Source organism: Petaurus breviceps, unplaced genomic scaffold (assembly GCF_028583685.1).
Source record: "Petaurus breviceps papuanus isolate PSGF00001 unplaced genomic scaffold, PetGlider_PUasm1.0 188, whole genome shotgun sequence".
NCBI classification, from domain to species: Eukaryota; Metazoa; Chordata; class Mammalia; order Diprotodontia; family Petauridae; genus Petaurus; species Petaurus breviceps.
Window position 1 is genome coordinate 17,050,890 of NW_027185804.1, and position 17,313 is coordinate 17,068,202.

Here is a 17,313-nt window from a genome sequence, read left to right on the forward strand (position 1 = left end):
ACCTAAAAATTCACTCTCTGGTGGCTAACATTCTGGTGATAAGCCTCTCATCTGATGGAACCTGGCTTTTGGAGAAAAGACCATTTCTAAGCTTGTATTTGAAGTTTTGTCGGTTGGCAGGAAGCATCTACCAAGGGCCTACTGTGTGCCACAAATGGTACTAAGCACTTTACAAGCTTTATCTCATTGAACCTCACAACAGCCCAGAGTGGCAGGTGCTTATTATGAATTCTCATTTTTAGTCCAGGGAACTGAGGTAGACAAGAGGTTAAATGACTTGTCCAGGATCATGCAGTTAACATTGGAAGCAGGATTTGAACCCAAGCCTTTCTGACACCAGGTCCAGCATGCCACCCATTGTACCACCTCGCTGCTTCAAGAACTTGGGGATCATGTCTACATAATAAGAAGCATGAGGACTCTAGTGACAGACTTCAAGGCATTAAAATCAAAACAAAAATTTTCACATGAAAAAGCTGAGTTTAAATTTCTTTCAATTAATAGATCATATTAAAATGTTCATGTTTGTTAAGTTCATAATAAAAAAAAAATTAAGATTCTGGGACTTGATTTTAGTTTGTCCCCAAAGGTTTGCAAATGTTTATAAGTACTATTTGTAGGATCTGATTTTAGTGTGAGATGTACTCTTTCAACTTACACAGCCTGCAGTCCCTCTGATCTGAATTATCATTAGCATGACCATTATCATCTGCTTGGTGGTTTCTGTTTCATCTAGTCTGCACAGGAAACCTCCCACTTGTGTTATTTCCCATTAGAACACGAAAACCTTCAGAATGGGGCATCTTGCTTTTTTATTGGTATCCCAAGTGCTAAGCAAAGTGCTTTGCACACAGCAACAAAGCAAGCATTTTATAGATGCTTTTATATGTATTCATTCACTCAATGGTCTTCACGAGCTGTTGTGGGAGAAAAATTCATCACCCCACAGCTGACCTGGGTGTCATGAGTCGGCTCCAACTTTAGCTGGACCAGTCCTCAAACTTAATAGTTTGTGCCCTGGCCCACCCACACCTCAAACTACTCAAGCTCGGCAAGACCTACCCAAACCTGTTCTCTGCTGGCAGTCTTTGAGAACCCACAGTTGCCTTCCCATAACAATCCCAGAATCAGGATCACGGAAGCCGAGTCGGGAGGGATCTCAGGTGATTCAGTTCTATTCTTATCTGAAAAGGAATCCTCATTACAACATATCACTGGTCATTCTGTCTCTTCCTTAAGATCTCCAAAGAGAAAGAGCCCATCCCCTCCCAAGGCTGCCCTACTTTCCTGATTACTGAAGAGGGTAACACACCACCTGACCTACAGCCCAGCTGCTGCCCAGGCTTCCCAATTTCACCTTTGCACCATCTCTCAGATTTCTCCCCCCACCCTCTGGTTTGGTCCCTCATCACTGTACACCTAGACTATCATATAGCCTGACCCCCTCAAGTTTCTCTCCACTCAAATTCATTCTACATTCAGCCAATAAAGTGGTTTTCCTAAAGCACAGGTTTGATCATGTCATCTCCCTACTCAAAACTTCTTTGACTCCCCATCACCTTCAGGACCAAGTACAGAAAGCTGTTTGGCACTCAAAGCCTTGTAACCTAGCCTTTTTCCACCTTTCCAGTCTTCTCACACTGCACTCACCAACACATTCTTCAATCTTGTGACACTAGCCCTCTAGCTGTCCCACAAGCAAGACACGCCATCTCTCAAATCCGGGCATTTTGTCTGGCTCTCCCTCCTCCACTCCAACTACTGACCTCCCTTAAGTCCCAGCTAACATCCCACCTTCTATAGAGCCTGTTAATTCTGGTGCCTTCCTTCCTTCATTATTCCCTATTCATCCTGTGTACAGCTTGCTTTGTATAAATTTGTTTACATCTTGTTGCCCCCTTAGGTTGTAAACTGCTTAAGAACTGTCTTTTGCTTCTTTTTGCATCTCCAGTACTCAGCAGGGCCTGACACAGCAAGTGCTTAAAACATGTTTACTCATCACCCTCGAGGCTTATTTTCTTCAGGTTAAACGTAGCCACTTCTGCACCTACATACTTCCAGTTAACTTGTTGGCCTTTAGTTTGCAGATTCTATTACTTTTTTTTTTAAACATAAAAACCCTTTCTCATTCTCCAGGATCCTTCAATTATCACAGCTGAGAGTGATTCTTCTAGTGTTTGAGGATGTAGTTCCTCTGGAACACATGACTAGGTACTCTTATTATCTATCAATTCCCTTGTCAGTCATTTTTGTTCTGTTCTTTCCAATGAAGAATTCTTCCCTTGAAGGCTTTGGTGAAGGTAAAGTGTAATGTGCCAAACTTTTTTTTGCAGAATAAAAGACAACAGAAAAAGTTTAAGTTAGAAAAGTCATAAACATACATTTATTCAGGAAATACAATTATTAAAGAGTAGATGATGCTCCAAATGATTTTTCCACATTATAAAATATTCACAACATGTATTTTTTTAAATCCACACCAAGTCATGCTCATATTCCTTTTAGTTAAGTCACCACCATCTTTTCTATTAAATGCTGCAATATCAATATTAAATGTAAACAAAGTACTCTAACAAAGTATATTTGAAAAATGGCAGAATAAAATAAAATCATGATGGTATCTTTGAAACACATCTGGGTCTTCAGGTTGCACACAACCACACTATAATTTAGTGTTTATACTATGATGAAAGACTCAAGTCATATAAACTTGTTTTGAAATCGTCAAAAAAACATATTTCTCACTTGCATTCTTTTTGTTCCCCTAAATAATGAGCACTTTTTTAAAAATATAAAGCTATTACTGAAATTTATGTCTAGAGAAAAAACATACTTGGACATATTTAAAATTTTAATATAGCCATTGGTAAGCTTTAGTAAAAAAGAAGGTAGGTCCTATTCACTTTCTGCTAAGGAATGGCTGCGAAATAACTTTAACAAACTCTGAATGCTAATGAGTTTCTAAAAATAAACAGCAAGTTGAAGAAGATAGTCACATTTAGTACCAACCATATTATTCTGAAATTCCAGTTACAAAGATTCCTGTGTACTAAGAGCCCTGAAACAAGGAAAAAAACCCTCTGCTTGCTCCGAACTCCTTTACTCCAGCTGGTCCCCCACCCCCTCCATTAATGCCTCTTACGAGTAAAAAGGAAATAAATTAAAAACTTCAGAGGAAACCATCAACCTCCTTATTCATGAAGCCTACCCTGATTCCCCCAGTCATTAGTGATCTGTCCTTCCATAAGTTCCTTTTTATTTACTTTTCTGTGTAGATTGCCAATACCCTTATTAGAAAGTCATGATTTTTGAAAGATGGGACTATTTTACCTAATGCTTGGCATTATACCTTACACATATATGGTGGGGAGTCAATAAGCATTTTTTGAATTAAAATAAATCATGCTTTGATTGTGACTCTGTGTTAAGTTTATTAATTCATCAAGGAGTTCAAAGAGCAAAGCTCCCTTTGCTTAATGTTCATATTAGATACCTTTCTACTCGATGATGCCTATGACTAACCACTGAGACCTAGGTTACATTGAGAAGACTGAATTTAATGAGAACAAAATGCTACTACTACTCATGCTTAGCAGCAGCTCAAGTGAAACTACTGTACTTGGCTCCCTTTAAGCTATCTTTATTTTAAGAGTTACAAAAAGGTGCCAACCCACACAAAGAACAGATTGTGGATTACTGTTGAAGAAAAAAAAATAGCTTACTCAACTTACTAAATTTCAACACCAAAAAAGATTTAACTTGGCTGACAGAGCTGAAACAGCTGAGATGCTGAACCAGGAAGCCATAATTTATAATGAAATGTTGACACACCCTTAAAAACTATTGCAGCTGTAGCTATACTAAAATAAGATTTCTTTAGGGTAAACTTACCCTGTAATGCAAGATATACAAGTTTTACAATAATATTATTGTTTTTATTTGCACCAATACCTCTCTTTAATATATAAAACTCTACAACAAATACTTCTAATAATTTTCCACTTAAATTAAAATATGTCCATAATTCTATACTATTTTGGTCTCAACATTTTAAAACATCAATTAATCCTGAAAAATATACAGTTTAACAACATGATCTTAGCAATACAAGAAACATTTTGTAGTGGACTAGAGACATAGTCAACCATGCAATCCAGTGCTCAATACCTAAATGATAAATAACAATGCTGTGATTTACTCCTTATTATAAAAACCAATGAAAACTGGAATAAGCTTTAAAGACTCACAGTACTAACAAACATGCAAAAAAGATACATATTTCTAATTGTTCTTTAGAAATATTACAAAATGTCAACTTTTTACAATGAGTCAGATAATTATGCAAAGTTTTCTCACCTTAGTTCAGTATTAGATCTTCCTTTTAGAATCTGGCTTGTATTAGATGAGGAAAAAACCTCCACATTATTTAATATAATCTTTAACTAAAGAGGAACATGCCTTCATTCTAATTTCAGCCTTTGAGAACTACCTTATTTACAGTCAAAGGTGTACTTACAGCTGCCTTTCAGAGACAGTGACATCCAGTGGACAAATGAAGGAGGTATCTCCATCCCCTCAAGTCTTCATCATTGTAACCGAATCATGATCAGTGTTACAGAGCAAAGAATCTACCACTTGGACACATTCTTGTGAATGAATTAATTAAAATTAACTAACATTGTGAATATATACTCCTATCTTCCTTTCAATTTAAATCTTTATTCAAAACTGGGTCAATAAAAATCGTAACTCACTGGGCAAGTATAGCATTACTGTTTTTCCTATGTCTACTACTCCCCTCCCCTAAGAACACTGGCTCATCTCTACAAATGACAGGATTGCAAATATGAATTTACCTAAATAAAAACAAATGCTACCAAAGGAGAGTAAGATAAGTGTGAACAAGATGAAGTTTAAAATAGTTTCTGCATTTAGAGATTTAAGAGATGTTGTTGAACATAAATTAGTTAGAAAGTGATGTAATCAGGGATATCACAATCAAATTACATCCTCTTGTCCCACTATCCCACTATTCAACTAGAATAAAAGAATAACACTTCTTAGGAATGATTGTTTCAGTTTAAAAAATTTGCTTTTACAAATCAGTATAAATAAATATTCATTGCATATGTCTCAAATAATGGTAAAAAACCTTAAATGTCATACTAAGTTAAAATCGCATAAATTATATATGTGTTCATCAAATAGTGCTAATGTTAATATTGATTATGTAATACAGATCATGATGAACTGTGAATTCTTATGGTATATGCTTCACTTCTTGTAAAACTACAAAGAAATTTTGTAGGTTAAAAAAATAGCAAAAAAGAGTCAAAGACTTGTTACCTTTAAATAAGCAGTCAAACGAAGCTTTTAAAAATTATGAATGTAAAAGTACATTTTAATATTTAAAAAGCATTTTTAAAAGTCTATAACAACCTTATGACAAAAACTGCATTTGAAAAAGGTTTGTAAAAAGAGCTGGACAGAATTGCCCTCATTGCCTTTTACTTTTCTTGTCAGAAAAAAAGGGAAAGCTTCTCTGTAACCATAAATGATGTTAAAACAGGTGTTTATAAAATGGTAAATAGTATTTTATGAGAAATTTTTTTTATACAATCCCGGTCAGTGCAGCCCTCAGTAGGTCCTAAGTAAAACTGTTTTAGCTAAATGCAAAATGGAATACAAAGTTTATTAATATGGAGTATATACAGTACATTAAGTCTGTTGCCTGCGTTTTGCTGATCTCATTTTTTCAAACCTTGACTCCATTTCTTCTAAGACCTTAGGTGTATATCGCACGACTAATTTAACTTTTCCTTGTGCTGCTTTTAGCAGTTCCACAGCTTTTTCATGGTGTTCTCCTTCAACACTCTAAAAAAAGAGAATAAAACCATTAGCAGATCCTAAAACATTTAAAAGCTTCAATGTGGGGCTGCTAGGTGATACAGTGAGTAGAGCACTGGTTGTGGAGTCAGGAGGACCCGAGTTCAAATTTGGTCTCAGATGCTCAACACTTGCCAGCCATGTGACCTTGGGCAAGTCACTTAACCCCAACTGCCCTCCCTGTCTTCCTCCCTCCAAAAAGGAAAAAAAAAAAACCTTCAATGTCATTATTTTACAAGTCAATTTACTACCTATGATTTTTATTTGGGTGAAATATTTTGCTCAACAAGATTCTCAATCTTGGTACTCATATTTAATTCCCAAATAACAAGTCAAGTGACTTGTTATTATTTTCCCAAGTCAGAGATCAAGCATGCAATCTGTTTCATAATTTGTATATCTGGCCAAGTCACATTGTTCAGTTTAATGTCTGTGCTATGCATTCAAAAACAAAACCAGACCTCACGGCATCATACTTACCACTACAAATTTACACTGCTAAATAACTGTTTTTATGTATGGACCGCTAGTTTTCTAATCTTTAAATGGCACTATAAAATTTATTTGCATTTTCCTCAAAATTAATCCCTAAATTTCTATGAACATACACCCTCATGTGGTCACAACACATTATTGCAACTCTAAAGAAAGATCATTCCTACCACGCCATTAACAGACAGCAGTTGATCCCCACGTTTCAGTCCCCCGTGTCTATCAGCTATACCACCGGGAATGATACGAGAAATGTAGATAGGAGAGTTTTGCTCTTTGCCTCCCATAATATTGAATCCAAGTCCCTCTTCAGTTTTTGGTAATTCAACAACTCGAGGATGAGAATGTCCTTCACTGGCAGCAAAGGCAGCAACAGTAGCCTGAAAGAAGGATACTTTGACTCTTAATTATACATACATATAAAGGTCCAATATTAGCTTAGTTAGCCAGAGAACCAAGAGGGGCATCTTTTTAAATGGATGTTAAACAGACCAAACTTTTAAAGCCCTTTCTGTAACAGAGTTTAAAATCCACTAGCACATGCTACCTAGCAGTTTGGAAAGAGTAAGCAATCCAAGTGCTAGGGCTCATTAGATACCCTCTACAGAGCAAGACTAGTGGAGAGAGCAGGTTCTGGGATTGCACAATCACTGTTAAATTTTTACCCCACCCATAAGTATACTTGTGTGGCAGTTTAGAATATTGGACTTGAAGTCAGGAAGATCTGTATTTGAAATTTATTGTTAACACACACACTAGCTATGTTAAAGGACTAGTCAATCTCAATTTCCTTGTTTGTCATGGGATGAGGGCTAGTCCTGTGATTTCATCAATGTAAGGCATTTTCAAGTGAGGAAACTCCTACCAATGCTGGTCAACACCTTCACTGCAACTTATAGTCTTAAGAGTGTTGCACAGAAAGGGCACTGAGAGTGTTAAATGACTTAGCCAGGGTCAGAATGGGTCAGAAGTAGGCCTTAATTAAGGCCTTCTTGACTTACAGGTTGCCTCTCTAATCACTGCCATACACTGCCTCTCAAATGAGGATAATACCTTTAGCATTCATCTCACTCATTTTTCCAGGCTTGAATGAAGCAAAGTGCTCTGCAAACCTTAGAAGCGACACCTACAAGTTTATTGTTCACAAAGTACTTTCCTCCCCAAAGTCATAAGCTCAAAGATGAGGTAACCTGCCCAAGCTTATAGGTTTCAGAGCTGAGACTTGAAACAGGTTTTCCAATTCCAGTTATGTAATTTCCTCTATGCTACATGGTCTTTTTCGAATATCTGATGTAGTCCTCCTCAAGGGTAGGATTTTCTTTATGTTGTGTATCCCCAATGTATGCCAAAAAAAGTGGTAATAAAAGTGAATTATCATCAGATACTTCTTTACTGTGTTTGTTACTAGCCAGTAGGCCAGTCCATTTAGAGTCATTAATTCCTGAGCTACCACTGGAACTGAAAGATGGTATCTTTTCAATAAGATAATGTTTTATGTATTACTCTAATACTTTTTCAAGTGAATATGAAAAGGCTGAACTGTACTCTAATTATACATATACACCCACAAGCACCTGCATATACAAACACAAGAAATGGCTAGCAATGAAGGTCAAGAGACATGTGATGGCTAATTAATTAACAATATTTAATAATAGGGAAACTAGGTGCCACAGTAGATAAGAGTGCTGGGCCTGGGGGCAGGAAGACTCATCTTCCTCAAATCTGACCTCAGACACTCACTAACTGTGTGACCCTGGGTAAGTCACTTAACCTAGTTTGTCATGAAAATAATTCAATACATATAAAAATATATGCAGAATAAATATAAACAAAGCAGTTGAGTACAAGATGCTTTGTGAGTACAATGCTAAGGAGTTGGAAGGATTAGGAAAGGCTTCATGAAGATGGTGCCTGAGCTGTATCTTAAAAGGAAGACAATGACTCTGAGGCATACGTAAGAAGGAAATTGTTTCCATGAATACATTACAGCCAGTTGTGTTGTATGTGGATTGAAAAATGTGTGTGTGTGTGTGGGGGGGAAAGAGAGTAATATCCAAGAGGGTTAAAAAGATAGTTTGGGGCTAGGTTGTATAGGGCTTTAAAAGCTAAACAGAGTTGATATATGATCCTAGAGGAAAACAGCCACTAGAGCTCACTGAGTAGGGAATAACGTGGTTAGATCTGCTCTTAAGGAAAATTATTTTGGAAGCTACCTACAGCAGGCACTGGAGATGTGGAAGATCTGGGGGGTGGAGGGGAAGGTGAGTCGGTTTGTTGCAGTAATCTACATGAGGGTGCTGGCTGGGCAAGTGAAGAGGAGTTCAGACACAAAGAAGAGTTGTGAAGAGAGAAAGAGCAAGATCTGGTAACTGAGAGGATATGTGGGGTCAGAAGACAGGACCGGATGATGCTGAGATAATGAATCTGAGACACTGGAAAGATGGTGTTATCTTTGAAAAAAAAAAATAGGGGAGTTTTGGAAGAGAAGAGGGTTTAGGGGGGAAAAGTAATGACTTCAGTTTCAGACAGACTGAATGTAAGGTTGTCTCCAAGACATCCAATTTGAAATGTCAAAGAGAAACAACTGGTGATCCAAGACTGAAGCGGATGGGAAGGACTAGATAACTATCTCTAGATCCAGAGGCAGAGATACAAATCTGTGTATCTGTATCTACAAACACACACACACACATACTGGGGAGTCCTCTGCACAGACATGATAGTTAATACATGGATGTTACACAGAGACTATAGAGATAGAAGGTTCTGTAACCTTACCAAGAGACTAAAGAGGGAAAGAGGGAGAAGAAGGACCCACACTGGGGAACACTCATACCTAGGGGGTATTAAACAGATCAATGAGCCTGCAAAGAAGACTGAGGAGGAGTGGCTTAGACAAACCAGGAGAGAGCAGTGTCATGAAAATCCACAGAGGAGAGAGTACCCAGCAGGAAAGGGGGGGTCAACAATGTCTGTCAGAGATCACTGGTAACCTTAGACAGAGAAGTTTTAGTTAAATAATGAGGATGGAAAGGGCTAAGGAATGGAGAGAAGTAGAGGCAGTAAAGGTAGACACTTTTTTTAAGGAATTTGGTTGAGAAATGGAGAGCTATAGGACAAATGCTTGAGGGGATGATGGGGTATAAAGGAAATTTTTTTTTTAAGGATAGAAGAGACTTTGGCATGCATGTTTTAAGATAGTATGGAAGAAAAAAGTTGAAAGGAAGATACTCAAAAGAGAGGGAAAGATGAATAAGGTTGTAATCTTCTGCAGTAAAGGGGAGAGAATGGGATCAAATGCATATGTAGAGGTTTTGGCCAGGAGAAAGGTCACTTCTTTGTCAGAGAATGGGGGAAAGGTAGAGTGTGAGATGATAATCAAGGGGTTTTGAGCTCTCAGTATACCATGTCACCTTCCCTCTACCAGTTTGAAAAAATGTTTCAATATACCCCCTTTTTCTTATTTCCAACTCTAGCTTTTGTGATATAATATAGCACTTTTGGTATCTAAAAACTTTTACCTTGGCAGTAGCATTAGCTCTTACTTCAGGACTACTACTGATATCCACAGTTTCATAAACGTGTTCATATACCTGAAAAAACCGAAAGTCATTGGGGATAATTTTTAATTAATTTTAGAACATTTTAATTAAAGGTGTTTAATTAAACGCCTACATTTAATTATGCATGTTAACCTAGTTTTATGTATAGTCAGGCATCTTTATCAAATTATTTTACGCTGAAATTTTTCATAAATCAAATTCCTTGTGGTTGTTTCACTATATTTAGAATGCTAAATAAATTATGAAAATATTGCCTTACAAGAGTAACTAATTAGCTCATGTTTTCAACCACAATAAACATCACTGACAAAGTATCTTAGTCGAATGTTCTCACCTCTCTCACAGCATTGCAGAACTCACTTTGAAGGACTCTTTGTAAAGCCTGAAGTTTTTGTGGTGGTACTTCCCCACTCCTTTGTAGTTTTTCTAATAATTCAATTGCTCTACAAATATCTGTAGGTAAAAACAAATACAAGCACATATTCCTTGAATAGTTTCTCTAAATGCACACCTCATAATTTTATAAATTAGGATAGTAGGGTATAGCAATAGAAATGGACTCATAACTGATATTTATAGAGCACTTTAACATTTGCAAAGCATTTTAGATACATTAACTCATTTGGGCCTCACAACAACCCTGTGAGGTAGATAACACTATACCTATTTTACAGATATGAACATCAAGGTTCAGAGACGTTAAAGGAATTGTCCATAGTTACACAGGCAGTAAAATATGGGAGACAGAATTTGGATTCCAGTTTTTCTGATTCTAAGTCTAGCACCATATTCAACATGCTACTCTTTCTCTTGATATTTAGAAGATAAAGAGTGGGAAGGAATGGTGTTGAAAACTCAAAGGAATTCTAAGAGATCCAATAAGATTAGGAGAAAAATTCTGAGTTTAAAGAAACCAAACTGATAACACAAGTATACCATCTGGAATATAGCACCTGTGAGACAAGATAAAACGGACAGTTCTGATTATATCAAATGCAGCTAAGATTATAAGAAAAATGGTAAGTAGGAAAAAAAACAACTTCTGATAAAGGTCTCATTTTCCATATATAGAAATGACCAAATCAAATTTATAAGAATAAGAATCATTCCCTAGATGATAAATGGTCAAAAGATACAAAAGTAATCAAGGGAAGAAATTCAAGCTATCATCATACCAAAAAATGCTTCAAATCACTACTAACTGGAGAAATGCAAATTAAAAGTAACCCACTTCATACCCATCATATTGGCCAAGTTGTTAAAAAGAAAAATGACAATATTGGAAGGGCTGTGAGAAAACCAGTACACTGATATGCTATTGACAGAGCTGTAAAATTTGGTACAGCTATTCTAGAAAGCCATTCTGAATTATGTCTTCAAAGTTATTAAACTGTGCAAACTCTTTCCCCTCTAGTTACCACCACTAGACCTAAACCCAAAGAGATTGAAGGTAGAGGAAAAGATCTTACAAGTACAAAAATACTTACAGCTGCTCTTCCATGGTGGGAAATAACTTAAAACTAAGGGAGTATCCATCAATGGAGGAATGTTGAACAAACTGTGGTATATGAATGTGATGGAATATTATTGTGCTATAGGACAATAAAGGGGACAGTTTCAGAGAAACCTGGGAAGACTTTTATGAGCATCTTAATGTAGAATAAAGGGAGCAGAGCCAGAATAATTTATACAAAATCAGCATTGCTAAAGCGAAGAATTTTAAAGAACTCTCAACAAAGCAATGGCTCACCCGTGATTCCAGAAAATAATGAATTGTACCTACTTTCTGACAAATAGGTGATAGACTAAACATAGAACAAGACACATTTTTGGACAATGTTTTGCATGATTATGCATATTTGTTAAAAAGTTTTTTTCCCCCTTTCTTATTTTCCCCATGGAGGTTGGGTGGGGGAAGGAGAAGGTGGGAGAGAAAATAAATGCTTTTTAATTGAAAAAATAAAGAAAGGAAAATAGCTCTCTTGTAAAACAGTATTTGTTTACTATAGTTTTCAAGAGAAAAGACTAGGGAATTAGGACAGAAATATGACCATACCAATAGTGTTTCAAAAAAATTCACAGCACATTAAGAACAAATTTCTTTTTGAACAATGAAGTTAGTTAACTGATTCTATGCCTCTTTTCGAGTACAGACCTGCATAGTATAGAATAACAAGTTGCAGAATTAGAAAGGAAGCAATAATTACTTTCCTCTTTCCCAGGAAATAAAAGAATTAAGTCGGGAAACTCAAAACACATTCTCACGTGTGTAATATGTGCTGTACTTGGTATACAAAATTAATACTTCAATGGGACATGTTCTCTGAGCTATTTTGACAGTAGGAGTGGTGCATTTGCATTGACTGACCTATTTCACTTGGAAACCATTTACAAGATGTCCACCTGAGGCAATTAGAAAAGGATTATGAGATTGCTTACATAAACATGCTGCTTGGCATAAATGGAAATGGTCCCTGTGGAAATGTGTTTAAGTGCACCATAACATTTTAAATGTTTAATAAACTAAACAAGAATATTTTTGACACTTTCACCATGTAAATTTCATCAAGCAGGGATGAACAATGTCCACTGAACCTACTGTGCCTTCTGCTGATTGTAGGAGAAGAAAGGTCCAAAGGCATTTCCCCCTCTCAAATGAGGGAGCAGGACAGAGGGCACAGAGAAAAAGAGTCCTGGATTTGGAGTCAAAAGGCTTCAACATGAATCCTGACTTGGCTATTTACCATCTGTGTGACAACGGGCAATACCTCTCAAGTCCTTAGTAACTAGTTTATAAAATGAAGGGGTTGGATTACATGGCTTCTATGGTCCCTTCCAGTTCTACATCTACAATCCTATGATTCTAAGTCATGAATTTGCTATTACTTGTTTCACTCCACTACTGGGGATTTCCTTTATAGGATTAGCAAGGATTTCTTTGTGTTCCCAGCTGGAATGCAGCCATGTACACATTGTATGAGAATGTTAGAGACAAAAAGGCAGATCAGAATTTTTTACAACTCTAGAGGATTAAAAACTGAATTTATGCTAAGCAAATTTAATGGCAGTTAAGGCCCCTTTCATCTTAATTTTCTTAGCAATAAACTGTTATCCAAGATGGCTGATAAATGGGGATTTCTGGTTATTCAAGTATTGTAGTTAAGAGTTACCATATTTGGTGCATATATGAACCAAGTATTAGCATACAATAAAACATACTCCACTAAAACTACAATGAACATGATGTGAGCATGCATTATTTGCAGAACTGAGTCTGTTTTGATGATTCAGAATGCACTTCGGACTACTGAAGGGCTCAAGTCATCATTATGAACATCTCTTATCCCTGTATTCTAGATGGGCAGAAGATTAGTTAAAAGAATTGTTTAATAAAATACCAAATAAGAGTTTACTGCATTGTGATTTTTTTTTGTCGTGATAAATTGCTGTCACTAATAATTCATTCAGGTATAGCTTTGACCATTCTACTGTCATTTGAAATAAAGAAGAGTCAAAATTGAAATAGGAGAAAGTCATCATTACCAAAACTAGATGGTAGAGGTGATGCTACGTGCAATTATTCTATCCAGTACTTAAAAATACAAAAGAACAGTCACTGCCAGCATGTGAGAATTCTAAAACTAGTTTTTAAAGGAAAAAAAAAACACTTGCTCTTGTATGACACTAAACAGATTTGCTCCCTAGCATAAAGCACAGTAGTTTGGTACTAAGGAGGGGGATGTTACAGCCTTTCGGTTTAAGCAAACTCTTTAAGAACATTAAGTCTCCCGGAAAAATTGATACTTTAATTAATAGGCTGGTGGAACAGGGATGTGTGAAGGAATAGACCTCTCTTTAGCCTCTAGTGAAGCACATAAAATGTACTAAAAAGAACCCAAATGATGAGCACAAGAAGAATAAAAGATTAAGTGTTTGTGAGGAAAAAGGAGCAAAGTATTTTTATATAGTATGGTGGGGACCTACAACTTTGTTTATGTAGAAAACTCCTGAAACTCTTTACATCAAATTAGTTTGAGACCTTCTCTGCAACTTGTAGCCTTAAGAGAGTTTTCTGGGGGCAATGATTCGCTCAGTCACAAAGCCAGTATGCAATTGAAGTGGGACTTGAATCCAGGTCTTCTGTGAGGCCTCTACTTTTTATGCTACTAAACACAACACCCTAAAAAATGTTACATATCCTTGGAGGATAAGGCTACTTAAAATTTTGGAAGTATAATTATAACCTGGAGGATAATTTTAATCGCTATTCTATTTTTATTGCTACAAAAAATGTTAATTTCTGTATTTTTGATGTTAATCATGTACTCCAAAAACAGATGGAACCCAGAATTTTGCTTAAATGTGTTAAGAAAATTCTGTTTAATGTAATAGTATATATATTTTAGGGGAGAAAAGAATTTTAAATCCTCTCACACTATCCAAACAAGGCAAAGTTTAATTTATTCAAATAATCTTATATCATCTACATTCCTGAGCAACAAACAATTTTCTCTTGGTCAGTCTGAAGTCATTAACTGACTCTAGCTTGATGGTATGGGAGAAATAAGGCTACAGAACAAGGAAGTTTGTCTTTGCTTCTTGAGAGTTTAACTCTACCCCCAGCTCACATGAGTCATGTGGCTCATTCACTGCTCAATGGCCCTTCAATCTTAAGAACACTCGAAGAGTTTAAGAAAACAACACCCATCTTTTCCTGTAACCTTGTGATTCTACCCTTTCCAGGCCAGGCAATCACTGACCCCTTAACATAGAAGATATTCTTTGTGAAGAACATGTAAATTTGTAGGTCTGCCAGTGAAGTATGTGGCTGGGTAAATTAGGTAATGTCTCCCTGTTCTGTATAATTTAATAGAGGTGTTATGTTGTGTGTATACCTAGACTGTGTAAAAATGGACACTATATTTGGTATGTCTGTGTGATTGAAAGGAAGAAATGTAATCTGTTCTCAGTGTTCAGATTCTTGGTGTGTGCTATGCATCTGCGGAGTAAAGAGGGTAGTTTATATTTAGCAAGTATTAATAGAGTGTATATGTGTTGGGGAGGGAAATGAGTGCAAGTGTGTGTGTGTAGACACGTAAACATATACAAACATTTACATATGTGTATATAAGTATTGAGTTGCTTATCTGTGTGTATACACACATACTGACATGTATATAGGCAGAGAGATTGAGTGTGAGTGTCTGTGCGTGTAATTAAGCTTGGGCAGAGGGTGTAAAGCTGCAGGTTCACCTAGACAACTTATCTGTTACATAGGTGTGTAACTGAGAAGTCTGTGTTTTATGTCTCCAAATCTGACTCTGTCACTGGACATATTAGCTAGAACACTTGAAGGTTTGCTAAACACTTTACGAACATCCCATCTGATCCTCGTAACAAGTATAGGAGGTAGGCCTAGTTTACAGATGAAGAAACTGAGGCAGAGATCAGATAACCTGACCAGGGTCTCCAAGTTCAGAGCTTTATCTAGCCGGGCCAGTGAAAAAGGTGGGCGACCGTGGCAGCCCCGTCCTCTGTAACTACCGTGGGGGTCGGGGGATAGGGGGGCTGGAGGGCTGTAGCAGCCCCAGGTGTGGACGGCCAGAGCCCCCGGGCACCCGCACCAGCAGCGAGACCGCAGGTACGTGACGCACATGCGCACCAGGCCCGGGTGTGATCGCGGAGGAGGGGTCAGGTGTCTGTAAAAAAGACCGAGATTTTCACTTCGGTCCTCGAAGCGGCGGCACTCGGCACCGTGCCTGGCATACAGTAAGGGCTTAATACGTGCCTGCCGAAGGGTCGGGCTGCTGACCTGGCGGGCACGATTAACGAGCTGGTTGTGTGGGTGCAGAAGCGGGCCGTGCAGCTCGGGGCCGGGTCGCGCGGGTCAGTGTGGGGTGTGGGTGGTGTGTCAGCGCCGTGGGCCGGCCCCGGCCCCAGGAGGGCCTCGCTCCCGGCCGGCCGTGGGTGGGCGTGCCTGAGTCCCGCCCCGGCTCCCGGGCCTCCAGGCTGGGACGTCCCGGCGGAGCCTCCCCTCCCCCCCCGGATCCTGCCCTCGCCACTCCTCGGGGAAGGGGCCCTGCCCTCCCTCGCTGTCTCCTCCTTATCCGACCCCGAGTCCTCAGAGCTCACCCCGTTCCAGCCTCACGGGTTCCCCCAACGCCGCCATCTTCTCCCCCCCGCGCGCGGCCCGACGGGAAATGATGACGAACTGCGTGCTTCGCTAGCGTTTCCAAGGGAGGGACCTAGCGAACGGAGGGGGGGAAATACCGCGAGATCTCGAGGGAGGGCGGAGCTGCGGGCTTGTTTAAGAGTGCACCGGGAGGCGCGTGCGCACGCGCGGTCCTACCTGTGCTCTGAGTTGCTCAGTTTGCAAACCTTGCAAGCTGTACTACTCATTGTCTTTTACTAAACCTTCCCTTGCCATACTCTCCTCCCCTGCCAAGTTTGTAGGTTGCGGAATAAAGACAAATTAGGAGGCATCTACTTGGCAAAGGAGAGGTCGACGATAGAGAGCCAGCCAGGAAGACATTGATTCAAGTTCTGTCCCCGACACATTCTGGCTCTGCGACCCTGGGCAAAGCCCATTAATCTCTCTGAGCCTCAGTTTCCGCACCTGTAAAATGGGAATAATACGTTCTGCCCACCTCTCAGGGTGGTTCCGAGGGGCAAAGCAGGTGATGCACGGGGCATCCCAAAAGTCTTAGTGCAGTTTAAGGTTTAGTCAGCTTAAAACTGCACCAAGACTTTTGGGGCACCCCGTCTATCTCTATATAGATGGAAAACTTTGTAAACTTCTCTATAGACAGGTTTGCACGCCCCTGTATCGCATATGTACTGGTAACATAGACACTACATAGATAATGTAAGCATTACAGAGAGGTTCTCTTATGTAAACCCATAGCACGTGTTTTATATAGGGACATAAATTTGAAAACCTTAAAGCACTATACGAATCTCAGGTACAATACATTTTTCTGGGCAAACCATCTAACCTCTGAGTGATCTGGGCAACTCTTAAGACTAAATTGGGACGAGGATGTTACCTGCATTTCCTTAGGGAGAAGGTGAATCTCCCAGCATGGATGACATTCCAAGTCTAGACCCCAGTCACTCACTACATAGGCTGCCAAGGTTTTTTTTTTTTGGGGGGGGGGCGGGGGCGAACACAGAGACACACACACGCAGACTGCCTATCACACAGGCAGACACAGTGTCCCTCCAGCACGTTTGCCATAACACGTGGGCTGCTAACTTTTTGTACAAGTCCTGTTCAGCAGGACAATTAGCTAAAGTGCCCAGAGCAGTCCAGCTTTGGACGTTGTACATTCTCAGTCCCAGAAGTATCCTCAGCTGGGTGGAAACCAGG

The 17,313-nt window shown here is 38.8% G+C and overlaps 1 protein-coding gene and 1 long non-coding RNA gene across 2 annotated transcripts in view; one reads left to right on the forward strand and one right to left on the reverse strand.

The window, feature by feature from the left end:
• Positions 1–2,354: 2,354 nt before the first annotated feature.
• On the reverse strand, positions 2,355–16,219 carry LIN7C (lin-7 homolog C, crumbs cell polarity complex component). The gene is made up of 5 exons (XM_069091336.1): positions 16,077–16,219; positions 10,279–10,397; positions 9,903–9,974; positions 6,549–6,758; positions 2,355–5,874 (listed from the first exon to the last, which is right to left on the reverse strand). Exons 1-5 carry the CDS (start codon positions 16,111–16,113, stop codon positions 5,719–5,721), a joined length of 594 nt encoding a protein of 197 aa, XP_068947437.1. The 5' UTR covers positions 16,114–16,219; the 3' UTR covers positions 2,355–5,718.
• The window catches only part of LOC138163790 (uncharacterized), an 80,462-nt gene continuing 78,048 nt past the window's right edge, over positions 14,900–17,313 (forward strand). Inside the window, exon 1 of the long non-coding RNA XR_011168924.1 lies at positions 14,900–15,713. This is a non-coding gene — a long non-coding RNA (uncharacterized lncRNA). The remainder of the gene's footprint in view (positions 15,714–17,313) is intronic.

Excerpts from the sequence above, each read along its gene's own strand:
- LIN7C (XM_069091336.1), bottom strand. The coding sequence starts at position 16,113 with ATGGCGGCGTTGGGGGAACCCGTGAGGCTGGAACGGG. Across the intron at positions 9,975-10,278 it reads TCTGCAATGCTGTGAGAGAG|GTATATGAACACGTTTATGA; the intron begins GTGAGAACATTC and ends CGGTTTTTTCAG. Across the intron at positions 6,759-9,902 it reads GAGCTAATGCTACTGCCAAG|GCTACTGTTGCTGCCTTTGC; the intron begins GTAAAAGTTTTT and ends TCCTTCTTTCAG.